Source organism: Vidua chalybeata, chromosome 9 (assembly GCF_026979565.1).
Source record: "Vidua chalybeata isolate OUT-0048 chromosome 9, bVidCha1 merged haplotype, whole genome shotgun sequence".
Classification (NCBI taxonomy): Eukaryota; Metazoa; Chordata; class Aves; order Passeriformes; family Viduidae; genus Vidua; species Vidua chalybeata.
In genome coordinates, this window is record NC_071538.1 from 16,308,174 (window position 1) to 16,336,148 (window position 27,975).

A 27,975-nucleotide genomic window follows, 5' to 3' on the forward strand; every position below is an offset into this window, starting at 1 on the left:
CTTTAGTAGATCCCTGATTGTTAGTTGTAATTTCTGAATCCCTGTGTAATGTATGTTAGGAAGCTTCAATCAGCTGGGCCTTGAGATGTCTCTGTGCTCAGTCTGCTGCAAGGTACATCAGCCATTCCCTTTCATCAGACAGTGTTCCATGACTAACAGGCTTTGAAATCTGTAGCATTTTCTTTCAGAATCTATCTGTGTCATAATTTGGGTTTTTTTAGTACTGTATGCTTTTTGAATTCCTAAATTTCTCATTATTTTTCTATTACTATTGAAGCAACCTTAATTTAACCGAGCTACTTTTAATAATGTCCATATTGCATGGAAGTCTAACACAGAAACGTACTTTCATAGTATTTCATGTGAATAATTATGTGCCTTAAAGCTAGTATGTGGTAGTAAAATTAGCTTTCATAGTTAATTCATTTCATGAACAGGCAGATTAACTCTGTCTGTTTACAATAGTCTGAAAAGGGAAGGGAAAGTTACTCTGGTTTTGTTGATGTTGAGGTACGTGTGATAGAAGTAGGAGAGAGCTTCTTTCCCACTGGAAGTTATTTGAAAAAAAAACAGGTTATAAGGTTAATTCTTTCAAAATCTAATAGATACTCATAAATAATTACCAGAACTATTATCTTTGTAGTTTGTGTGCTCATGTCTCCAATCATCTACAATGTGTGTAAAAAATAATTCAATTTTTTTTAAAATCCTATTTAATTTTCTGTAATGATAAAGAGGCCACAATATTTCTTGCTAGTGCTGCTTTTCAGACTGTCCTCTACTGTGTGAATATGGCTCTGCTTTTTCACCTCTTTCTGCTTCCTCATATCCATATACTACTCTGTCAGCGACCTCATTTGTAAAGGCTAATGACCACCACCTCAGGCTGGAGAAGTGATATTGGTTTCTTTTGACTTCCTAAGAAACTTCTTGTACTCAGCCTGACAATAAAAAAGGTCAGACCATACTTCATGCTGTATTCTCTCAAATGACAGAAACCCAGCTTAGATGGGATTTTTTTTAAATTTAATTTTTCAGATTGTCCACATAGCAGGTTCTGACTATTCAGGCTAGAAATATGGTTGTTTTGATGCAATTTAACACCCTTGGATAGAGAGACCTGACAGAGAGAGCATTCAGAATATTAATTGGTTTGTTCTGGCCCTCAATAACAACATATTATAACAACTATATAATTAACATAAAGATATAAATCAGTTATTATTTACACCGTAGTAGTTAGAATACATGTAGATGTTTCAGTGATACTGGTATATCACTCAAATTTGCCTTTCAAATTTATATAACATCAAGCTGAAGAAAGACAAAAATTTTCTGTAGATAGAAAACATAATGATAAAAATGTCTGTTTAACATTCTTGAGCATCCACCATCATTTGCATTGTAACTAGATTATATAATTTCAAGAACAGGACGCCACTGTTTTTTTAGTTAAAGTATGAACTTTTTTGTTCAGGTAAGTAAAAACAGCAGAAATTACTTTGTGCTTGTATGCGAGAACAAATAAATCCTTTCTGATCTGTAATCAGATAAAAACTTGACCTGTTTGTTTTCATCTTAAATGCTTCTTACAGAGAATTCTAGTATGTTTTAAAAGACAGCACTAAGCTAGTGAAAACTTTAAGGAGAGCTAGATTTCTTTGCAACAACCACATGGAGGAAATAACAAAATCAGATGTTATGAATAAAGTTTATATACATTTATAGCCACATTGTAAAAATCCTGCAAGTTCAGGTGTCTGAGTGACTTTTGGGTGAGAGGAAACAGTCTCAGGTTGCACCAGGGGAGGCTTAGATTGAATATTAGGAAAAATTGCTTTATGGAAAGGATTGTCAAGCACTGGAACAGGGAAATGGTTGAGTCACCATCCCTGGAAGTATTTAAAAGATCTGTAGAGATTCTGTGGCTTCTGGTTTATTCACCATATGTACTACGTAGTAGTGACCTCCAAAGATTGCCTGTGAACATTTAGCCATATTCCTAAGAAAGTGGGTCTATCACTGCTTTCCCCACATCAGGTACCAGAGATATCTCTTCTTTAAATGTTTGATAGCATCTTATAAAGAAGATTTAACTGGGAAAGAGCTAGAGTTCAAAAATTTTTCATCTCATTGCTACAAGGCTTTACTTCCTGAACCATAGTGCGGGGATGGGTGTGACACGTACCAGTGCTCACCACACAGACTGAAAAGGATAGGGGAAATGAAAACCCTTCTGGCTGTCCCACCTGGTCCTAACCATCAGTTAGCTTCACAGTGGCTGCTGGATTTTAAATACCACCTTACTTAAAGAGTTTCCAGATGTAAGCCATGCATCCATTTTCCTGCAGAGTATGAGATATGTATATTTTGCTCTTTCAAAAAAATTTTAGGTAGGGGAGCCTTCTAGTAATGCAAATGATGAACATAGCCTAGAGAAGGTTTTTGCTGTGAAGTAAAATTTTTTCATTACACTTTTTCCTTACATATCAGATGAAACAAATGGACTAACTTTCACATAAGATCAACAAGCCCCTCCTTAAGCCTACAAACTTCCCGTAAAAAAACCAACAGAAAATTAATGACTACATCAAGTTCCAACTTACGCAAATGTAACATATCTGAGCCTCGCATAATAATGGAATTGCTGAGTCCTGTAGTGCTGAATAATCAACTTGATCAGACTTCTTGAATTACTCTTTACACAGATCTGTACCCCAGATTTGGTGGTGTTTCTGGCATGTTCCAGTCAAAGGCTAAAAGAAAGGTTACTGAAGCGTGCGGAGCAGCAAGGGAGACCTGATGATAACCTGAAAGCCACTCAAAGAAGACTAATGAATTTCAAGCAGAATGCAATCCCACTGGTTAAATATTTCCAGGAAAAAGGGCTGATTATCACAGTAAGTCCTTTAGTGTATATCTCTGAAACCTTAATTGTTGTGGCTTTATTTGGCTTCTTGTACCTTTTGCTTTAAGACAGTCTAATTTAGTTTAAAGTTAATAGCATGCCTACTTAAGTGATTAATGAAGTCAACTAATTCATTGAGCAGTTGACAACAGTTGAATTATTGGCGTGATCTAAGTTACAGACTGTGTCTGGTTGTAATAACATACAGAACTTGGTACCACATGTGGTATGAGAGCACAGATGGCCTGTTTCTTTTCCTTTGATACTCTAAGTAGTTCACATTGGTATCTGCTCCTCACAGCAACTGTGACTAATTCTGTGTGCTGGTCAGACTCATGACAGGTTAAAGCATCCTTAATTGCAAAGTCATCAATTAATATTAATAGCCTTAATGATGTACTTCAGCTTCTTTCTGAATTTCAAGATGAAAATCCCAGGAAATTATTACATTAGCTTCTCTAGAGAGTATGTGTTCCAGGTTAAGGATTTTGATTAACTCTGTTCTCAAGGATGAGAAGACTAAGATTCTCGCAAGCTTTTCTTTATTGTTGAGGAAGTGTGTATTTTGTGATGCTCCTATAGCCTTTACTAGTGCTCTTATGGAATGTGTTTTTATCTCTTCAGGAAATATGTGCCTTTGTGCATTAAGCATGTGGGGCATCTGGATAGAATTGCATCTCTGTGATGAGCCCTGTAAAACAGAAGATTTTGTTCTTATGGAGGTTTCATCTACTTTTTAACTCTGTTTCTTGAGAGTCCTGAGGGTAATTTAAATTGCAATATTCACCTTAGATATCCTATTTTCTTTTTGAAGAAAGCAAATGTTAAGATGGGAAGTGACAACATGGCATATGAAGATTAAATTATTACAGCACAAAGGAAGCAGCATATACAGAAAATATTGCACTTATTCATGCTATTTCCCTAGAGAAGGAGGAAGAAAGAAAGAAAATAGCATTCATCCGACTGCTAATAATGCTGAACCTGGAAGACACTGAAATACTATGCAGATGAGAGCAGTGTAAGAACTAGAACAGCATAAAATAGAATTACAGTTGCCTAATTCCCAGAGGAGTGAATCCTTGAGGCAAGGTCAGACAAGGTCAACATTGACTAGAAGGAAATAAAGAGATTTACATTTTTTTTCAATCCCTACCTGCACCTTGTCACTGATATTTAAAGCTGTAAATCTCAGACACTTCTAGCCAGCACCATGATTCTACTCAGGGGAGAGAAACAGGATCATTTGTCTTACAGAGTGCTATAATTTTAGAATCACAACTCATATTTTATACATCTGCTTAATAAATATGTTGTTCTTCATCAATAACAGACCAAAAGAGAAAAGAAAAATTCACTGAAATATAACTAAATATTATTAATAAGCAGGCATTATATATATATATATATATATATATATATATATATATATATATAAAAAAATTATAATCTACTGATAGACACTTTATGAGCAAGAAATAAAAATCTAAATTCCCATAGAAGATTAATTTTCATGCTTCAACAGTTATTTCATACTGCTTTTAACATACTTTGGTTAATAGAATTAAGAGCCAGTTCTTCATTTCAGCTTTTATTGGTTAGGTTCCTTAGGTGTAAGTCTTCCCCTTCACCTTTTTTTTCACATGATCTGTGATAATTTGCTACAGTACCCAGGATGTACTTGTTTGGTGCTCTGTATGCTTTATGTACTCAGTCTCTGCCTGGTGTACCTGCTCTCACAGTCTGATCCTGGTTTCTGATTTTAAGGAAAGAAGTGAGGCCCTCACCTACGGTACTTCTAAGAAATAGGGAAGTACAACTCTGTCCTTTCTGAAAAACTCCCTCTTTGGAATAATGATATGTAAAGTTCATTATAATTAACAGAAGTAAATATGTGATATTTTCATGAACACACAGTCTGTGTTTAAAATTAATTTTAACAATCTGTCAGTAATCTAACAAGTCAGAACCTGACTTAACTCAAATTTAAATTCAGAAAGTATTAAGACTATAATAACACAATATTGGACAGGGAGTATGCAAATATATGCATATGCTTCCATTTACTGTTTTGAGAACTTTTAATAAATATTAAAACATTATATATTGTTTACCTAGACAATAGCTCCACACAAAACCACTGGTGGTGGTAGGGAGATATTAGTTTGATTAAGTTGTAAGAGGGAGAACATGTAGATACATAGGTGACCTCAAGTACTCTAATGTTTAGCAGAGAACTTCAGTTCTGGACACAGATTTCCAAATCTCCAGTTTATGTGGACTGAATTCCACTGTAGATAATGGTGTAGTTCTTGGAGAGGAGATCACTGGATTACAAAAATCTTTTGGTCAACAGTTATTAAAGCCGCTCTCAGAGAGCTTAGCTGTTCTTTGTAGAACATATCCCTTGGTCTAGACAGAAAAAGTTTACAGAGCTCATCGTTGTAGCAGTAGAAGTTTCTCTGACTGGAGGCAGGATTTGGTCCAGACTGCCTTATTGACAGTGAATCTACATAATCTTAGAGCTGCAATGTCAACCTTGATACATTAATAAGTCTGTGTGCATTTAAGGGGAAAAAATAAAAGACTGGCTGTAGTGAGACAAAAATACTAAACATTAAAAGAAGACTCTGGTCCTTATTTAAACAGCCAGAACAAGACAGCATCCCGTGGCATCCATGAAATGTGGATTTCTCTGATATCCTCATTGTTCCACTTGTCCTTTTAGGGAATTTACCATGCTTATAAAAACATTAAAATGACATTCAGATTAGTCAGAGAAGTAAAGAGAACCCAGAAAAAGTAGCTGAAGCTGGAAATGGATTTCGAGCACAGATTTAGAAGTTAAACAGTTGCGGGTGAGGGAAGTTGCTGTCTGCCCTCATAAGCATCAAACAAGCCTAATGGCTGGCAACTGTCACAGAAAAATTCCCCATGGAGCTGTGTTATATAAATTTTTTCTCTTGTTTTGCTTAAAAAAGGAGTTTTGTTATAGAACTTGCACATTGACATGAGCTTTATCTAAAGGCTGTGACTTATCAAAATGCTGCTGAAGATATAGTTTATTTCTAAAGTTTCACTGTTATCATACAGCTGTCCAACTTGAGGTGCTGGTTTGGGCTTTTTATTTGTTTGCTTCTGAATACTGATTCCAAAAGACTTGCACTTACTCATTCTTCCTTTAATTTTGAGCCCGTCCCTAGAGAAATGTGGGTCCTGCAGTCTGTTGAGCAGCTCCCAAGGTCTACCCAAATCTCGCTGATAGCAAACTCTTACGAAAGGCTTCATAGGAACTCTCACCCTGCTTTCCATGTCCTAATGGCAGCCTTTGCCAGGCATGTCTCCCAAACCAGAATCCAGCTCAGAGAATCCTCTCCTCAGTGGAGGAACATGCATCTGGTTTGGCAGAGCACAGGATGAGTAGATGCCTTTGTTTTCTTGGTGTCAATATTTGTGCTCATCCATTCAGTTTTTGCATTAAACAATCGTTCAAAAGAAAATTTGAAAAATCCCACTCCTCCTTCCCTGACGTGATGCTAGGAATAGGGACTGTTAGCCACCACCTCCCCCGCGTGCTCTCACCTCCCTGCTGCAGGCTCAGAATCTCATTTACGTGCCATCTGATGCCTGGATCTTGCGTCCTCGGCTGCAAAGTGATACAGACTTGGCAGGAATGGTTTCCCTCAAATGTAGCCTCATTGGTGTCTGAGCATGGCCTTTCTCCCCACGGGTCAGAGATGGGGATTTGAACCTTCTTTGTTTTCTAGAGGATACTGAGCGGAGATTTCCTATTAATTGGCCCAATGCCGCCAAAATATTTTCAAATGCCTCTCAGTAGTTTTAAAAATACAGCAGCCATAAGCACAGTCTTTTAGGAACACTTTTGATGTGTTTTTAACATGACTACTATGTAGGTTCTTCAAAGTACTTCTGGCTTCTTGGGCATGACCAAGTGGACATGCAAAGAGGAGCCCAGACAGTCTGGAGCAACCCTTCAATGTTTTACGACCTTTTCAAATCAAACAAGGAATGTAGGCAGCTGTTTGTGGGACCCTTGAGACCAGAGGTTTTGGCTGATATTCAGGAGTCCTCCTCTGTTTTACTGTATGGTAAATCTTTACCTGGCTCCTGAATGTATATGGTTATATAATAATTTTTAAATTTATGTAGGGGAAAATTTAGAGGTGGGATGGGAAATAATGACTATCACATTTTCATTTTTTGGTGATTCAAAGCAGTGAAAGGTAAGTTGAAGCCTAAAACAAGTAACCAGAACTTTGTAGTCAAAATCACTGAAAATTAAAGTTTTCTGTGTCTCTCCTATATTTGATAGCCCTTCTGCAGAAAAACTGGGCTAAGAGCAAGAATCTGGTACTGTTTCCTGTAAAACTGCTGAACTAGAGAAAGCTTACACATGTTCTAATCACTGCTAGGTTTTACACTGCATCTCAACACTATTTATGTGTTACTGTTTTGTGAGATTTTGAAGAACATACAAAGAAGGTCCATAAATGAATTTTATCTAGAAATGAGTGTAAACAAACTGTTTGTAAATATATGCACATTTTATATGGGAATGATAGATGAGTAACTTGTGCATATATAGAAGCATGTGCACCATAAACACGTCCAAGTTTCAAAATATTTTCAGTCTCCCATTTTATGCTTTATGTCAACAAGTCTATCAGAAATACCAATGCCTGCCAGGGAATGACCAAGGATGGAAACTTGCCATCTGTGTACATTGAAGCATGCAGAGAAACCTTGAGGATAGAAATTCTTTGCTGAGGTGAACAGTATCAGTGCAACACTACGTTCTCTTCTAACTCTGGACGTATGATAATTTAAACAGGAACAAGCTTTTTGAAACCTGCCCTGCTTTTTGTACATCCAGTGACTTGAATGAAGCAGACAACTTTGAAAAAAAAGAAAGAAACTTTGACCAGTCTGGCTATAGAATTAGGCAGCGATGAATGCATGGCCCAAGCTGATTTAGGAACTCCAGAAAGAGAGAGGGAATGCTGGTTTTGACAGTCATACTATCCCAGATTTTATCAATTTCTGGCACTGTGAAAGCTGAAACATGTTTAAAATTAACAGACCGTTTTTTTACAGATCCGAAACTAAAACTGAGATAAGTAATTAAGCCAAGTTATCATGCAAAGGAATGAACTGTAGGAGATGTTTAAAATAACATGTCCTAAATATTCTTCAAGTTATTTTAAACAGTTCATCTTAAGGTAATTAAGCTGTGTCCTTTGGGTGAATAGCAGCTTCTAATTTCGTTCTTGTAGTTAAAGTGATGCTTAAAGAAGATTAATTTTTCTTATTTAGATGAGATTTATTAAGAAACTACATTGTAGAAAATATCTCTTCCCTGGGAAGACCTTTCGTATTGAATCAGGAATATTTATCATCCATAAGCAAATTTTCCTGCCCTGAACCACAGCTGATTTTGTGAACATCCAACTGAAGAACTGCATTTCAGCCCTGTATTGCTGTAAAAAACCAATTTCTTTCCCAAGGTTTCATTAGTGATTTCCAGCTCTAATTGCCACCAGTGGATCTTCTCACTGGTGAAGCGTTCATAGTTGGTGACTTCATGATTTTATGGAAAAAGCACTTTGTTGTCATTTGGGGAGAAAATTTGCGTATTAACTCATGAAAGTTGCTACTTCAGTAGAATCAAGATGGTCTTTCAGCTCTCACAGTCCTATAAAAATGTTACTACATCTGACAGCTTGTGCTCTACAGTCTCAGTGTTTAACATCCTTCTTTTCTGAATCTATCACTGCTTATAGCATCTAAGTTGCTATCATTAGGTGTTGTTAGCTATTTCTATTTCCTTATGAAAGTGGCAACTGAACGTTGTTTCTGCTATACTATTCTCACCTTTAATTCAAAGGGCAAAGTGAGACTGAGTGAACTGGCCTCTAGTAATCCAATCTAGTACCATTCTGGGATTATTTGAGCATTTGCTCCTGTTCCTTCTTTCCTGTAGATGTACCCTGAAAGAGAGGGGAGGCCTAAAATGTTCTTATTTTTTAATGTGTCATAAAGATACACATATTCAGATTTCTGAATGCTCAGGTATTGTAATGATACCTGAAGCCATTTAAGTGTCAAAACTGTCAGCAGAAAGTCTGATCCTCTTAACATTATGGGCTTACTCTGATATTCTGGAGTCTTATTTAGGCTTAACAGGGTTAGATGCAGCTACAGTGTTAGTGGAAAACTGAGAAAGCTGAAAAGTTACTCATCCATTGTGTGACTCAGGGTACACACTGCACTAGACAGCACTGAAGTGAGAACTACAGCCTTCCCCTAGGGCATTTTCCCCATTGCAGAGTATCCTTTTGAGCATTTCTGATAGCTGTTTGGAAGACTTTTAAATTTTCTAATCCAGCTAAAGAATATCTACCAAGCAGTGCTTTGAAGAACTGTATGAAGTGCTTCCTAATTAGGAAAACACCAGTATTGTGTCAACTCAGCACTTCACTGAAGTAATATATCCTTGCTCTTTACTTCACTGATACTTACACATCAGAAAACAACTAATATGGCTATTTTGTGTTTCTTATAACTGTGGTACATCATTTAGTATTAGTAAAAACATCTTTGCACAGCATCACTTTTTTACCATGTAGACATAACCTAAAATTCTTGGCAGAGATTCTCTTGTGAATCCTGTGTGGTTTGTCTTTGCTATAACTATATATGCTTCTGTATCCTTCAGCTCAGTTATCATCTTTCCTACTTCGAGGGTTAACGTTTGTATCTTTCCCTCTTACATAGTACTGCAGTTTGTTTCATCAATGGATAGTGAATACAACTATCTGTTTACTTTGTTGTCACCATATCACATACTGCAATTCAGTAATCTACTTAAATAATAAAGCAGGAAAAGAAGCTTCACAAGACATAACTATAACATTGAAGTCAAAATTATTGTCATTTTCTGTGAAGGAAGAACTGTTGTCCCCATTCTCAACTGTTCTTCCCTTTTTGTGCCAACAGCCAGTCATACCAGTCACGGTAAAAGAAATTAAGAATTAATGCACAAAATGTAGCATCTTTTCACTGTAATTTGCTACAATCAGTTATTTATATCTAGGATTGTTGATAAATATGCTACCTCTTGATCAGTTTTGTTAAAAATAAAATTGCTCAAACTGCATTTTATTTAGGCAGATCTTAATATTTTTTCATTACGTACTCTACTGAATTTCTCCTCCTGTCTTTAATCAGAATGTCAAGTTGAAGCTCCACATTCAAGTTTTCAATACCAGTAGTTCCAAATTCTCTGCTCTGTATAGCATGCCAGGTCTTGTCTTTTCTTGTATTATACCATCCATTCTATTTTGGTAACACTATAGTTTTTCTAATGCCAAGGTCATCTCCCTCTCTTACCACTGCAAGATGCCAATTTGAAAATATACTTTCCTAGTTTCCTGCCATGTCCTGCTTTCTGGGCTTTTTTTGGTCTGCTTTACTGAAAAGAACAGACTTCTCTGTAAATGCAGAGTCCTTACTAAAAAGGAACCTAGAATGTGGGCAATACAGCTCTTAGTCAAGTTGCTTATTAAATGTGTTGGTCCCTAAGACACTGGAAAAAAATACCCAGTAATCCTCTTTTTATCTGCACCTTACTGCAAGAATTTCACCATATGGATTCTACATAAAAGAGGTTCACATAACCCCAAGGCAGGTAATATCTGTTTCTTTTGCAAGAACATTCTCTCTGCTCTCTGTCAGGCTCTATGTCACCTCAGTCTGCTGTAATGGCCATTACAGGTTTTGTGGGTACTTTAGCTTTAATCTCTGACCCTGTTCATGGGGTGCAAGACACAAATGAGCTCAGTTCCAGTACTGTGAATAGAGGGTTTTCTTCATTTATGCATTTCATGTTCCTTCATATCTCTTGATCTTTAGAAAGAGGGCCAGGAGCCATGTGAATTCTGAAATGAGTTTGGTTTTAAGGACTATTCATTATATCCTTGAACTCTAGCCAGGAGACCACTCCTCAGAAAAATCAGTAAATTTAGTAGGGTGAGTGTAATAGAGAATAAGTTAAACAAATTTGGGTATTCTTTCATAGGTTAGGTCAGCACTTGGCGACAGAAATCATGTCAGTGTTTCTTGAAAAGATGCCTCTGCTGAAGCGCTGAGCTTAACAACCACTCCTGTCAGTGGGAACTTTTGAAAGAATTTATTTCATAGCTTCTTGTTAAGGCTGCACAACAGTTTGTTATAACCCCAATCTGATAACATACCTTATAAATAGGTATTCTTTAGGGTTAAAGGTTACAGTTGATCTTTTTACATTGAGAAAACAAAACTGCAAAATTCCCTTTTTCCTCATGAATTGCACAAGCATGGGGACCTTTGCTGATTTTTTTTTTTTAAAGTGCCTTGGAAAAAGATTTACTAGAAGATAACTCATATTTGCCATATGAAACAAGGCCTAAATCTAACCTTTTTTGAGTACACAATTTGGCTCGAGGATGAAAAAGGAAAAATAAAAAAGCCTTAAGCAGAAAGAGAAGCTTGTGAGCATTTCTTCACTGGAGTATGGATGAGAACAAGCACATAAAGAGTGTCTCACCCTTCTCCAATGCCTGTTTCTGTGTGCACAGGAGTTGTGCTGCTCTGAGAGGAGGGTGTGCAGGGAACCTACTGGAAATGCAATACAGGGAAGTACCAAGGGTCTCATTACACGAGGCAGAAGAGTGTTGAGCTAAATTAACTGGCATGCAACAGCAAGTGCTTGCAGAGCCAGCAGCTAATGGGCTCTCTGCAGACTCCTGATTTCCACACTGGAGGGAGGAAGAGGCCAGCAACCTTCTCAGATCCACTGAAGGGCTTTTAAAGAAATGAAGGCTATTCTGGTCAGTGTAGAAGGGTCTGCAAGATCTTTTGTTTATGAAGTACTTGTATTTAGTCAATTCCCCATCTCCCATGGCATAATTTTAATAGAGAGTAAGCTTTACAAATAATTTGGATCTGCCTCCAAATTATTTTTCTTCTTTTTTTAGTGGAGACTACTCTCAAAACGAATAGAATCAAATAAGAGATGACAGTTCTCTGGAAGTTTGGACACTAACTTCCAAAAGCTTCTGGGAACTAGAACACTATAGTACAAACTATAGGAAATTTTCTTTCCTTTGTAGCAATAATGGCTGTATGAAACATAGTCGTCGTTTGAACTAAAGTTTTAGAAAACTAGTTTTAAGAATTAGCATATCTGAACTGTCTTGAAAACTCTGCAAATCTTGTTGTTGGTTCTATAAATTATCACAAGATAATTTAGAATGAGATAGAATGAGTATTGATACTTCCTGCTTAACATTTATCATACCTATTGGAAAAGATGGTAACCCTTAGAGTGAAAAAAACAATTTACCATTGATATAATACTCTGTAAGAGTTACAAGAGCTAATAAGATTTAGGATATGCAAAAGGAGAGAATTGGAATTGTATTAATGATTACTAATTAGGAGATTTTCGGTGGGAACCCATTTAACAATTTTTCTGTTAAAACATAGTTTTACTGTCAGATTATCCAGGTAATTGTATTAAAAATTAAAGCAAAAAAACTTATAGAAAGAGAAAGGAATATTCAAAATATTTAGTTTTCTATCTCACTACAGCTTAAACCACATGGGAGAAAAGGTACATAAAATCCCCCTAATGCCTTTCATATGCAAAAAAATTGGGATGTATTCACACTGTCATTTTTTCCACTTTAAGTAGTTTCACTGCAAAAGTAAACAAACCTTCATGTTCTTTAATGTCTTCTATTTAATTAGAAATGTAAACAGAAAGAAAGTGCAGTGGAAGATATCTTTAAGCCTTCATAAATAAAGGCTTAAAGATATCCAAGTAATCAAAACTAAACATCAAAAATCTTAATAATAAACTTGTTCTATCCCTACAAATTGCTTTTAGAACTTCTTACATTTGCTGAATATATTAACATAAAAGACTAAGTTGCTGTTTTCCAAGGTCTGTTTGTGCCAGGATCCAGTGCCTATGTCATTCACTCTGGATCACATGAATGGTTTTAGTAATATTTTTATAAGTAGTAAAATTTTAATAATAAAGGCAGACATAAATCACACATTCGTTATCTTAAGGTAAATTAAAAACAACATATGGTTGCTAAATTTTCTAAATAGCTACTATTTCTAGTCACTGTTTGAGTCCCAATCATTACTACAGCACTGGGGAAGGTTGACAGTCACAGATCTTCTGTTTACTTTTAGCTGGTTTCAATTACAAAGACAAACACTTAGAATGCATTTAATTTTGTTATTCGTTGTCCATGTTTTGCTGGGGTCCCAGCAGAAATTAATATCACTATGCAGCTGCAAGATTGAGCTTACTCTGCCAAAGCAATCAAGGGTTGAAACAGTCAGAACCACCCATACTAGCACTAGGCAGCAAATGGAAAGGTGGAAGCTTCACAGATACTTCTTTTACCAGGTCACATTGAAAACAGCCAAAGAACCTCAGTGTGAGGAACAGCACCACATGTCTCATCCAACAGAAAAACAGAGTAGTGGTGAAGGAGCTGCCGTGATGGAGAGCAGTAGCCAAAATTATATTAATACAGAGAAAACGCCCAGTCATTAAATGATTACTGTTCCGTAAATGTGAAGTGGTGGATTCTGGTTTAGAATATCAAAAGCTCTAATTTTCTGCATATATTGAAGGAAAAGTCAGTTATAGCTGTTTTTATAGATAATGTCATATGAATACTCAATTTAGGTTGATAGCTTGCTTTTGCAATAAATTATTTATACTTTAACAATGTATTAATACTAATACAATGTATGAATATTAATACAATGTATTAGACCCCACGTGTTGGAGTTTCAGGCATTCTTTAAAGCACTTAGCTCAAACAAACAGCTAGAGGGAAAGTTGTGAAATTGTAATAAAAGAAAGCTTACAGAGGCTTAATTTTGATCTTTCTTGGGTCTTTTTTTTTCATCATTCTCCTGCAACACACATTATTGTCACATTGCACACATTGCTTTCCACATCCCTATCCCTTCTCAGATTTAATTTTCATAGTGATTTTTCTGATTTGTGCTTTCCAGTTTTCTGACCAATACATTGGCCATTCTCTGTGCCAAGAAGTTTCTTGGACATTTATCATGCTTTTTATAATAATTAATTTTATTAGTTAGGGCTTCCCTAAAATTATATTTCATTTAATAGCCTCTGGGAAGAAATATTGTCAAAAGCTTTAAAAAAGTTAAATAAATTATGTCAATCAGTTCCACTTCATCCACGTGTTTTATGATATTTAAAAAATGCTTTCAGCCTACATAATCATGTGGGATTTTGTCCTACATTTGTTTCCAAAAAATACATGCTAGATGCAAGAATGTCATATTCTGGGATGACTAAAGCAATCGTTTCTGTCAGTGTCTCCTTAGCTTGCCAGCTTTCATTTATAAATCAAGTAGTCTCCTTTTTGCTCTGAAACAACATGCTCCAATAATTTAGATGTCAAACCAGAACTTTCTGGTACAGAAGTTAAAATAGCAGTAGCTCACTTCTTGCTGCAGGAAACAAGCTGATATCCTTCCTGCAGCAGTACAATTGGAAGTTGGCTTTATGAGCCATCCTGAATGCAGACTGACATCTGCTGAATATTATCCTGTTTGATCCGAGTCCTACTTCTAGAGATAAATCATGTATTTCATGAAAATTTAGTACTTTTTAGCTCAAGAAGACCAAGGGAGGGCTTATTATCAAGGATTCCAATATCATTTATGAAGTTTATTAATATAGAGACCACCAGTGAAAATGCTGCTTATCCTGGGTCAGAATTTAGTTAAATACACAGGAACTGTGTAACTGGGAAATAATTTTTTTTTTGTCTTCCAAGGAAAATATAGAAAAGCCAAAAATTTTCAAACATTCCAGTTCTTACAGTATGAAATTCCATTTTAAAAAGCTACAACTATTGCAGATGAAATTATTTGTGTTGCTAGGGTCCTAGATGACTAAAAATGTCACATTATTTCTTGACTTAAGTGCAGATTTTGCATATGAAACACCCACATCATCCAATGTTTAAGCCTATGGTTTACCCTATACTTGTTCTTGCAGCTGAGTCATTAGTCCTCGTGCTTGAATAACTGGCTGAATTTGCAGCTGAAATTAACTCAGGACACATTTTTGTTAGGTTTCAGATGATAGCATTCTTCCTTAGAAAATTGTGATTATACATAGGCAAAAATTGTAATTTTGGTAATAATTTTTATGAAGCCATCTAATAGTAAAATACCAGACAACAATATTTTAGTACTTTGCTTTCAAAATCTCTTCCAAAATAACCAACAGGAGAAATGGTATTGATCTTGAAAGGGAAATATTTGGCTATATTTGGCAGCAGCATCAGTGTTTTCCTTTGAAATTAATTGCAAACTGTCAATAGAAGAAAATAGTATTTATAGGAAGAAATGCCTTTTATTTCTGATTTTTTAATTTTTTTTTTGTTTTCTTATTTGAATTAACAGTTGTTGTTCATTGGACCTTTTGGGGAAGTCAGTGTCCTGTATATTTATTCAGGGTGCCTGTCTGTGATTTGTACATGCTGTGGGAGCTGATGCTAGAAAATTATTTGGTTTTGTTTTAAACGAAAGAGTGACACAGGAGTTCTATAGGCAGAGGGAAATGTATATTTTTAAAAAAAACTTTAATCAGAAAAAGTCTCTCTGCACACAAACATACTGGTTAATGTTATTTAGTTATAGGGCTCATTCTGCCTGAGAAGTGCTGTTGCAGTCAAAATTAGCAAAAAAAAAAAAGGGTATTGAGGTTCACTTACTTGAACATATTGGTGATCAGAGCTGTTTCACTGAACTGGGTGCTCTGGGAATGTGAATATTCCAGTATTCATCTCATGGGGCACTGGAAGAAATAAGGGAATTGTGCTGTAGAAACTGATCCTTAACTGGTTTATTTCCAAAGATTTCAACCTGAGGAACAAGGGCACATCCAAGCCTCATAGAAGCCTTCATAAATAAAGTTGAAAGAAAAACTACTGGAAAACAAGCATTATTATTGTGGAAAGAAAAACCAAAGGCATTTTGGGAAGAGCTGGGTAATTCTAGATCTTTTTGTAATGTCCCTGAGCTGTATAAAGCAAAGTGACAATTACAGCTTTTATTGACTGAGCTTCATGCCACTTGTTTGTACCTCTCTGCCCTTTGTCTACATTTCAAAATACTGAATTTTACATTAATGATTCATTGTTGCAGCATCACTGAGCTCTGGTAAATAAGAAAGGCCAGCTAAGGCACAGAGGGCTGTTAAAGCTGTGTGAGGATTTGGACAGCTTCGAGTCATACCTGACTCTCTGTAATCAGTAATGTCTTTCCCCTTCCTTTGGGGTTAGGTGCATTAAAGTAAAAAATCAAACCATTTATTCTAGACCCAGTGGAGGTATAGAGTAAGATGATTTCTCCCTCAGGCTGAATGTTTTCCTGGGTTTTACAGGAACAGAGTAAAAATTAATTCATGGAGCATCTCCTAACTCAGACCATAATTAAGTTTTCCATTCAAGCTCTTCAGAAGTGATCTGTCTGGATGCTCAACACCACTGTTCTGTTTCTTTGTAATGCCATTTGCCTCCTTAAAAGCAATTTCCTTTAAAAAGTAAATGCATAGTGAAAATAACTCCAACAGTGGAATGTATATTTTTTAAAATAAGGAAAAGTGTTTTTACTTCCAAGGTAGAAAAGATCTCTCTATGTTCATATACTAAAGCATTTCTTTGATTTCAATTAATCTTCAAAAATAATTAACATAGCTGACTTTGCTATAGAAGCTGCTGAACAGATGTAATACGTGTCAGGATGCAAGGTTTCAATGATTTCCAAAGTGAATATGCACACAGAGTTTATTTGCAGAGATGCTGGCTGTATTTATAGCTTGAAAAGTTCCTGCTAGAAGTAACTTATCTGAAAAGTCAGATAACCCAGAACAAACACATGCAAATCAGGTCCTTTTAAATGCTATGTGAAATAATGTATATGCTGCCTAATTTGGTTCTGATACCTGACGATTTCCAAGATAAATAGAATATTTATGGTAGGGGTCATGGTAGTATAGAGAAACGGCTGAAATATTTTGAATTGTTTGTTACTTACTATGTTAAACTGACTTTAGGTTAACAGAGTTAGAGATACAAATATGGTGGAGGATGCCTACTGGAAGCTCAGAGTCCCTCTAAGGTATGGAGAACATGATGCAAAAATGATTGTGCTAATAAAAGAGCAATACATTTGCTTTCCACATAATAGTCACCAGCCTTCCTGATGAATATCCTTATTGGGAAAAAAAAAAAAAAAAAAAAACAACCAGTGCTCTTGAATATGTGCACAGGCAGAAAGACTTTGCATCTTAGTGTTATGAAAAATGTATATACTCCAAACCCACTCTGTGGCACCATCAGCTTCCCTATTAAACAAGCAATTGCTTCATCCTCTCAAGTCCATTAATTTTCTGTTACCTTGCCACCAAATTATTGATTTCTCCCCTCATCCCCAATCACATCCAACTCTCCTTCAGTTTGTCTGCTTTCTGCTCTACAGGGGCCTGTAATTGCACCGTGACTTTCCCATCATCTCTTGCCACCACACTGCCCGAGGTGCTCATTATTATCAGCTGAAAACTGCTGTAAGTCAGGCTGTTGTTTAAATGATCACAGCATAAAAGACAGAAGTTTTCCCTCTGTCTACCTATCAAAAGCTATTACTCCACATAAATGTACAAAGACAGGCTATTACTTCAGCTACTGTTGTTTCTTCAGGTGAGAGTTACCATTTCCTTGCTGTTGCTCTGTTCAATATTCCAAGTATGGAAGCTGGCTTTGCAGTTTTACTGTGAAGGGAGGGAAACTGCCACAACACCTCCACACTTGTGTGCCATGGCACTAAGTTGTTGAATTTAGCATGAAATAAGAGACAATCACTTTAAGAACAAAAAAAAACCCACAAGCCTGTGTTTTGTAGTAATCTCATTGTTTATGGACTGCTGAGTTAGCAGAAAGGGGTTTGTGAATAGAAAAATAGAAAAAATTACAAAATTAGTGGCTTTGAATTGCACTGTTTTGAGTATATGAGTTTGGGATACAGAAAAGCTACCAGCAGTTACTGCAGAACTGTCAGCTCCACTCAGGGCTGGAGAACATTTACCCCCATGCTTGTTTACAAGTAGCACTGACAGCACTAGATCCTTAGATACAAGTGGAACTTGAGAAACTAATGATAGATGTATGAGGACTCTGCAATTATTTATGAATCCTCTTTGGAACTCCTGTGGTAAACAAGAGGCTTATTTTAGATAACCCAGAGTATTTCTTAGGATTGTAATAATGGTGTTAATATCTCCGGTTCAGTTTTGTTCTAAATTTCTGTCTGATAGCAATTTGTGACCTCTGCTAATTGCATAATGTTTTGAAAATCATTGGTGAGCTCTAGTGTAATTTCAGTTGTAGGTTTTTTTGTGTATGTGGTAAACTAGAATAGAAAAATTAAACTGAGATTTTGGAGTATTTGATGGAAAAGAATGAAAATATTAGAAATAGAGGATGGATTAGAGAGAAATATCTCTCCCCTATGTCCTCATCCTGCCATTTTGTGATGTTTTGAAAGTTTTGTTTTGTTTAAGTGGCTCACAAAAAATACTTTATAATAGTATTATATTATTCTATTTATTATATAATATATTATACTATTTATAGTATTATAATAGTTCCCTGAACTCCCAGTCTGCACATTCCAGCTTCATTTCAGTGCCTCTGCTTATTGGTTTTCTTATACAAGTCTTCAACTAATTTTTCTCACCCCCCATCCCAATGGTTATTATACTACCTTATATATTTTCCCTCACATATTTCTTTGCTGTTTTCCCATGTTGCTGGTGTTTTTCTTTTGATTTTTCTACTCTCTCTAGAAGTAACTGCACAAGTTAATAATTGTAATTATTAAGAGAAGCAAACTCGGCATGAAACAACAGTAATGAAGGGATTTCTGTGTGGGTGTCCAAAAATGGTAAAGCAGCACCCATCCCTCAACAGTGTGTCTCACTTCACCTTTTAGTATTACCAAGGGTAAAATAGAACCAGTTCTTATTTGTTTTCAATCCTTCAGGAGCAAATCCCTGCCTAAATCAGGATGAATAATAACAGTGTGTTCTCGTGGCATTTGTAGCTGCTGAAAATCATTATAACTTGCTCAGTCTTATGAATCTCCTTATTTTACTAGGATTGTCAACTTTTCAACCAAAAATACCAACACTTAAGGGACAGTGGTGCAATCTGGCTTCTAAACTAAAGATCTCATAAAAGTGTGGGAAAACCATGATACAAGAAGCCATGTTCTTTTTTTTTTTTTTTTTTTTTTTTTTTTTTTTTTTTTTTTTTTTTAATTTAAGAAGAAATTGTTCTTTACTGCAGGTGATAATATATGGGTAATTTTTCCACTTCCTAAACAACGATTGTGTTTCACTTCCATGGACCTGGTTAATGGATTAGGAAGCCTGAAGTGACATTTCTGGCTATGTAGAGCAATACTGAAGACTGAATTAGATATTTTTTTAATTTTATTAATATTTTTCTTTTTAGGAATAATCTAAAATTTTCAATTAATGGGGAATCCACTGCAAATTGTGATAAATTAAGCAGTAAAGATAGTGATGTCAGAATAAATTTTGCTGTTTGCTTCCGTTCTGAATTTGTCTCACATGCTCTTCATTCTTGCATCTTATAATTTTGTCTTCTGTATATAATAAGTTCTAAAATTTTTCTTTCCCATGGAAAGGTACAAGAAAAAGATCATTGTTATAGCCTGTCTGGAAGCCCCTCCAATTTATCAGCTGTGGATACTGACACTGCATCGAGCATTCAGCAGCTTTCACCCCTGTGCCAAACACCACAATGTTATGTTTAATTTGGACATGGATTATTTTCTTTTCATTGACATCTATCATATCCTAAAATAGAGGACATTTTCATCTACTGTTGTAAATGTTATTTAACTACAAGTTTGCTTGTGGTTTTTTTATGCTTTTCCATTTCTAACTTTATTTCAAGTTGCACAAACAAGAATTCCCTGCAAGTCTGCTGCAATCAGATTTCTTACTAGCTCTCCTGTACTCCAGTTTGAAAGGCTAGTGGCATCTCCCTCTATTTTGGGAATGTTTTAGATAAACCACCTGCAAAAACCAGCAGTTTAATTGGAGGTGAAACAGTCCCTAAGGGGCAGTACCAGGCTGAATGACACCCTCAGCCAAAATTCTAATTAACTGTAGCTTCCTTGATGTTTGTCTCCTGACAGATGTGAGGAAAAAATTCTGCACTTTTTTCTTTAACTCAACACATGGTATTACCAAACCTCCATTTATCATCATGGACCAGTGAGATTTGCTATTTTCAATAAATCAGACAATTTTTCTGTGGAGTTCCTTCTGTTGGCTGGGATTTGTTGGGTGCTTATTTAGAAACAATAATCATTTTCTCTCTGCAAGCAGCAACAACTACCTGCATTTCCTAAGGCAATTATTTACAATACAGAAGATCTAGAAAATATTTTCCATCATTTTTATATAACACCATGCCAGTAACAAACTCTGCAATTCAACAATGCTCATGTGAAAATGAGATAAATTTTCCAGAGAATTCATCATTAAGCCAGTCATCATTTACTTAAAGAAATAATAAAACCAAGTACAACCCCCAAATGTACTCTAGGAAGGTTTGTGAAACCTTTCAGAGATTTTGATTGGTTTCCTAAAGAAATGGGGTGTTCTTGTCCACTGAGGTCCTCTCTAATCTTTTCCTGCCCCAACAAAACTGAGACAGCATAGAACAAAAACACCATTAGTGCCTCATGGAGGGAAATGCCATAAAGTAAGGTCAGACCTCAAACCCCTTTGGCCACACAGGGAAGGAACACTTTGCTTCTTCCTGCATCACTGGTAAAGAGTATCTCAATGCAGACAACAATACAGTTCATGTTTAATAAAGTTACACTTCGATAAAACATAAGCCTTGACTATAATTAAACTGAGACATCCATTAAGGTACCCCTAGATGACTCAGTTGCAAAGAGCTATGTATTGAAGCAAGTAGGGATTTGTTTTTAGTAAAGAAAGCAACCTATGGGTTTAGACAGGTTCTGCTAAAAATACAGGTTTTACTGCTTTTTGTTCTGTGTGACTAGGGTTGTTTGAGCACCGTTTATCTTTTATTCAAGCCTCCACTAATTACCGAAGGATTTAATTTTAAATTATTTCACATTTCAGTGAAGTACAGAACTCACAAGGTTACTTAGTTTCTTTCAAAAATAATTTTACCATGGAAGCTACCTTACCTTCCTGTGGCTCGGGGTATTAAAATTCTCATTTTGTGAGGGGAAAATGGAATCTATGTGCAAGCTGCAAATAATTGGTTTTCTTTGGATGACAATATAAGCTTTCATTACAAAGCCCAGACTTCTCAGAATGCTGAAGCACAGCTGGTGTTCTTTGAATAGGAAAGTTGGTGTTTCAAATTCTTGGAACCTTTAGAACATTTTGAGATTGACCATGTGTTTTTTCATGGTGAACGGGATTATTCAGAAGAATGCTATTAATGAGAAAGCAAGACTGTCATCTCTTCAAGTGTGGTGTGACCAACACAATAATGATCAGACACAACCTGATTACAATTTACTGGGTTTTATGCATACATATACCCATACCCACAAAGATGATATATGTCTTACCTAGCACACGTTAGGAGCACTCTTTTCCTGTCAACAAGGACATTCCAAAGCTGCTCCTTGTGTATTGATAATAAATTGCCCAAAAGTTTTATTTTATTAACAGCTGTTATATTAATAGCTTTATTTAAGACCTGTTCTTCCACAAGCCTTGGTTTTGACACAAGTTAAACTATAATCCCTCTAATAGGTAAACACAAACAAATTTCTGCTTTTGTTTTTTTTTTTAAATGCTTTGAGTTATGAAAAACACTAAATGGCAGAAGAATTTCTGAAGATTAGATAAATGTCTGCCCAGACAGATGGTGAGTGCTGCAGGATGAATGTCTGAGTGGTCTTCAGGTCAGACCCTCAAACTCCATTTCTAGAACCAATCAGAAAACTCCATATATTGATATTTATAGTAGGCTCATCTATCTGAATATGTGATGATCTAAATAAATAGAAATTGATAAATACAATAAGGAAAATCAGAAACCCACTGTCAAGCATGTCACTGTAGCAGAACTTCTCCCATGCCATAGTCACTTGGCCATAAAAAGAAACCTGTCAGACTGAGCCTAGAAAAAACTTTACAAAATTAAAGTCAAAATTTAAATTACTCATACCTAAAGCAATGGACTGCACACATTAAAATAGAAGGGTTCCTGTCAGGAAGGCTTGGGGTGAGAAGTCACAGTACATGTTGATGTTCAGACAAGCGGTAAGCAGTGCCTGATTGCCAACTTTTTTTCTTTTTTTTAGTTTGACGCAGACAGAGATGAAGAAGAAGTGTTCTCTGACATAAGTTCAGCAGTTGACAATAAACTATTTGCAAACAAAGAGACTGCAGCAGGTGAGTTAATCTAAGATTTAAAGAACCATATTTATTGTACTGCATTTGACATTGGGATACCTCTTTCATATTCTTCAACTTGGATGTTAGGTACTGTAGCAGTCTTGACCAACATCAAGCATTTGCACAATCAGGGACAAAAAAAAAATCTCTTTATATTTGGAAACTTCATATAGCTTATCCAACAACTTGTTTATCTACAAGTTAACCTTGAAATACTGTGGCAAGTCCACTAAGCTATACTATTAATATAAAAATCATATAAGTTTTCAATTTCAGTTGTCAGCTGTTTCAGTTCCAGTGATACCTTGGTGTTCACCAGAAAATCAGTCTTGTGATATTAATGATTATACTTCCTCCCTAATAATTGGTGTGTGAATATAAGTCAAGTGTTTGGGGATTTTATTTATTTGTTTATTTATTATTTTTGCTTACTGAGACTTGAATATCTTCAGAGTAAAGCCTTTGAGAGACAAAGGACTGCAAAAGAATTGAAGTTAAAAATCAAAGCACTGAAAATCTGTAACATCTGTCAGAAATGTTTTGCTTGAGGACAGCAGAGGAATGTTCCTTGGTAACTTCACTTCTTTTACAATGGCACCCCTGGCTGTTTTTCAAATTAGCTAGCAGGGTTACATATATAGATGATGTCATAAATGTCTTCTGAACCAGCACACAAAAAGAAATTTTAGATAATGTTCTAAATGAGATAAAGATGAAGTACCAAGGTGGGGAGGGCGAGGGCAGTGAATGCAAGGGGAGTTGGGATTGGGGAGGATGATGAGAATTATAACAAGTGCATCAGCTAAAAATTTGAGTGATTCACAGGATTCTAGTGGTTACCCTTGAGATAAGAGGCACAAGAATAAAGATGAATTTCTTTCTATGTTAGGTGGCACACTTATTTCTTTTGTGCTTAGCCTTATTCATAGAGGCAAGAGGTTGATCCCAAACCTAAAATGGCATTCCCACTGTACAACATTGTGTTGCTAACTGCCTCTGGATTCCCTGATTTAAATTCTGGACAGGAGGAAGAGGAAAGAAGTGTCATAAAGGTGCAAGCTCTGACAAACAGCTTGACAAGAGCTAAGCAATTTGCACAAACTGTTTGTGATTCTGGATGAGTTCCAGTCAGTTCCTTGAAAGTCTGATCTATTTAATAAATCCCTCACCAAAATAATTGGATAGCCATGAGCAGATGCCATGCCACAATCACCTAATTAGTGCCTACTTTGAGCACTGATAATAATGAGATTTGAGAGTTCTATGAGGGTTTCTATGAGATCAGGTGTTTAATTTCTAGAGGTTGCAATTCCAGCATGTCTTGATCTCACTTCTTGTCTTCTAATCTTATTAGTTATATTGCAATATATTGTAGTTCCATGTAGCTAACATAAACATAGTATTTCTAATATTTTCATGCCTCCACATCAATCTAATTCATGTTAAACCTGTAAAATCCAGTTGTAATCAACTTTATAACAATATGTACCAAAAGAAAACAACTAAAATGTTTATAGATGAGAATACAATTTTCTCATTGTTGCCTTCTACAACATATTAAGACCGTTGTCAAGAGCAACAACCTGTCATGAAACTCAACAGCGTAAGGTTGCAATAAAATTTGTATTAGAAGCATCTTACAGAGAAGAAAATTAAAATGTAATCATTCTAATACTAATCAGTGCTTCAACAAATTATTTCTATAATATTCCACTTGAAATTTATCTTCTAAGCATTTGTCTTGCCCAAATGCTTATATGCAACAGGTATTAACTGAGTTATTAGATGGTGCTTCAGAGCACGTTCCATAACATAAAAAGACATTTTTATTTTATTGAGTTTAAACATGTTATTAAGAGAAGCAGTATGTTTCACGGGATAGGCTTAGATTGCTTTTATGACAGCTAGTGCTGAACTGTGTCAATACTATCATTGTTAAAATATGAGTATGGGCATATTTGAGCCAATGAACCATATTGAATAGAATTGCTAGCAGGATTCAAAATAGGTAATGTATGTAAGCAAAGATTGGAAATTCATTAGTTGATTTGCTAAACACAAATGGTCCAAGGAGCAGACTTCATTAATTTGCATGATGGGTCATAGCTACCTTGTGATGGAAAGTGAAGTCAAGTGCACATAAATTTAGACAGATCAGTACAGTCTATTTTCATTGTATAAATGAATTTTGTGAACTATGAAAAAGCAATGCTTGACATTTGCATTCGTGACAACTTAAGGATGAACACATTTTCAGAGAAAGTGCCATGAACCCAGGCTTAAAACACTGAAATGCTTTATAGGACCAGAGACTTTACAGCCATGATCCCCTGGGCTTTGGGGTGCATCTCTATGGTAGGAATTACACACCTGCCTGTAACAGCCACACTCTCTCAGCTTTCCATGATCAATATTGTGCAATCCAGCTTAGGAGCAAAAAGCATTATGTAGAATACAGCATAAAACATAAAATACAGCCTCATGGTGAAGGAAGTGACTGAGCACAGCCGTGCACCCCTCTGGTGCAGGGGTGTCACTGTCCCTGACTGTCAGACTTGGCAGGGGTAGCACCTCTCAGTACATCTGTGTACAACTGCAGCCACCTTTAATTAACCTTGTTGCTCTGTGCTGTGTCACTGGATCCTCTTGGATTCCTCACAAGATAATTTTTTATGAAAGATGCCTTCAGTGGCAAGATACAAAACATGGCAAAAAAAAAAAAAAGGATTGCATTCTAGCTCTCTGGTTTTTTGTATTTCGGCCTGTTCCTCCCCAGAGACCTGATGACTCAGTTAATGGGGATTGAATAAAAACTTTCAACTGCTTTATTTTTTAATTGCATAGTACTGCACCTAATAAAATCCTCTCTTTTTTCCTCTAAGGAAAACGCAGGGCACATGAAAGTGACCAGGTTTCCCTTGCCTTAACCTTATTCATGCAATCAAGGAAACATATTTTAAGCCCTAAGGGTACCTTTTCAGATCAGGTGCTAGCAAGTTATTTCTCCATGGCAGTAGAACTTTCATGGGCTTTCTTAAATTTTTAACTTGAGTTTCCTCTTTTGCAATTGATAAAGTTACTCAGATCACTTCCTAAAGGTTCATATAAGCACAGGAAGGCTCCAAGTTAACCAAGAGCTTATTTGAGCCAAGAGATTATTTGGTGGAATGGGACACCCTTTTGAAGGAATTAAGACAAATCAGACTATTAGCCTTTCCTCCTAATAGACAAGTATGAATTGTTTTTATAGCCTAGTTCTCACGGCACCAACTTAGCAAAAGAAAAACAATGCAACTTACTCAGAAAAGGCAATAAAACTTATTTATGATCGACTGTTTTGTTGTCAGACATGAGATGTGCAGTGTGCAGTCTCATTGAAAGTAGCAGGGCATGTTTGCTTCCAAACACTTTAACCGGTCCTCCTCCTTTCCTTAAGACAGCATTGTGCATTTCACCTTTGATAGATAAACATTGCCACAGGTTTTATGTAAAATGTTGCTGATTTAAACTTGCCTTTAGGAGACCTGAGCCAAGTTTTGAATTATGCACTTTCCAAGGCTCTCCTTTTGGCCTTAGCCTTGTCTGGAGCTCTGCCTAGAGCAGGATTCCCAACTACCAGTACCTTGCCAAGGGGCTCCCTGGTGTGCCTCTGCTGCCTGCCTACAAGCCATAGTTAATGAGCTCATTGTTCTCCCCTGCAAGACCTGTTTTAGGAAGATTTAGTCCAACATTAGCAAAATATGCTCCCTCCAACAACAAACTGAGCTGGAGCATAGCAAACTACTCATGCTGCACCAGGGATAGTGCAAGAACTCTGATATGTCCCTTAATTACTTTATCTTGTCTTGGGAGTAGCCGTTTGCTTCAATTCATTTCTCATGGGTTTGTCTTTAGGCAATTTGAGAAGGGTAAAGAAGTCTGAGCACTGTTCAGTGATAGATGGTTATGGAGTTTGTTAGTTTTCATTAAACCATGAAAGAAAAGACTGATTTTCAATTTTTCTTGAATATACCCTAGGAAGAAGCGATGCTTTTCCAAGGACACTGGTATTCTCGTTCAAGGAAAAAAGAAAAGGCTTTAAGATGCTTGACCATATTAAAATTGTATAACCATTATGGCTTTTATCACTTAAGATACATTATGCATGAGTATTCATTTTCAGCCTGACCTTTACATTTAAGTTTGCAGCACTATATTTCATACTAATGTTTCTAGCTAAGAATATGTACTGCTCTTGGTAGTTAAGTGACAGTTAATCAAGTGCCTTTAATAAAGTGCCAACAAGTGCCTTTAGAAGTGATTGATGTGTCAGAGTAGGCCAGTGCCAGTGACAACTGAGACTTAGTTAAATTATATTATCAACAATGACATGGTATTAAGAATGAAATGTCAGCTGTGTAAGATAAATCAAAAAATTAAGATTCTTTCAGCAGCTGGAAATCTATTTCCTTGCATATATTTTTGAGAGAAAGGTATTTTCAAAAGACCATAAAGTGTACATACCAGAGAACATGCTGCATGTATACATGTGACACTGCCATACTAGGAATATAATTCCTTTCTGTAATTTTTTAATAGCAATCTGAAAAACTATACATGAGCATTGGGGGTGGGGGCAGGGGAGTGAGGAACCAAAACAAAAACACTATCAGATGGTAGATGCAGGTCTTTCCCTGGTATCTCTTATGTATTCCAGAAAGTTAAATTGAAGATTAATTTGGCAGTAATTGTGATAAGGATTGCGAACTAAGACACTCTGGAATCATCATTTGTACCATGTAGTTACAGTTTTTGGTCATCATGACATCCAACTTCTCTCCTCTGTTTGCTCTGTCAGGGATATTTACTTCACCACCCACATAGATTATTACTATGCAAACTTCTAAAGCAAACAAACCCAGATAATATATAAATGCATCTGGCACAAATTAAACTGCAAAATCTGTTATTGATAGTGCTTGTTACAGCAAGCCACCCATACAAACAACTCTAATGGTGAGAAAACAACTCCAGTTCAGCAATAGGCTTAAAACTATGTACCCTCAGTGCCAGTGCTTGCAGGAACATCATACCAGGCAGAGACACCTGTAACCCAGGAAGGAGGGGGTTATTTTCTTCATTAGTGATCTTGTTTCACTGAGGACATGAGGAGACAAAACAAAACATGGCTTATACTTGCCCTGGTGATACCTGTTGCTCCCCTCATGAAGTGAGTGGTTGGACTCATCTGTGGCCAGCTGGTTATAAGTTTTAGGTTTTTGTGTATCATTACAATATTTTTGTTATTCTCATTTTACTAATGCTGTGAAAGCGATTTCTGTAGTCTCATGCCTACTGATATTTTAAGGTGTTTAGAACATGTGCAGTATTTGGTTTAGGGCTGCATCGTCTGGAGGACCCAGGAGACCATTTCCTTCTTTATTGCCCAGGATTGAGATCATCT

The 27,975-nt window shown here is 36.2% G+C and overlaps 1 protein-coding gene across 1 annotated transcript in view; it reads left to right on the plus strand.

Moving 5' to 3' along the window:
- Nucleotides 1-27,975, plus strand: part of AK5 (adenylate kinase 5) — an 83,176-nt gene that overhangs the window by 17,332 nt on the left and 37,869 nt on the right. The window contains exons 6-7 of the mRNA XM_053950184.1: nucleotides 2,709-2,900; nucleotides 22,439-22,529. Coding sequence (XP_053806159.1) covers nucleotides 2,709-2,900; nucleotides 22,439-22,529 — 283 coding nt within the window. The remainder of the gene's footprint in view (nucleotides 1-2,708; nucleotides 2,901-22,438; nucleotides 22,530-27,975) is intronic.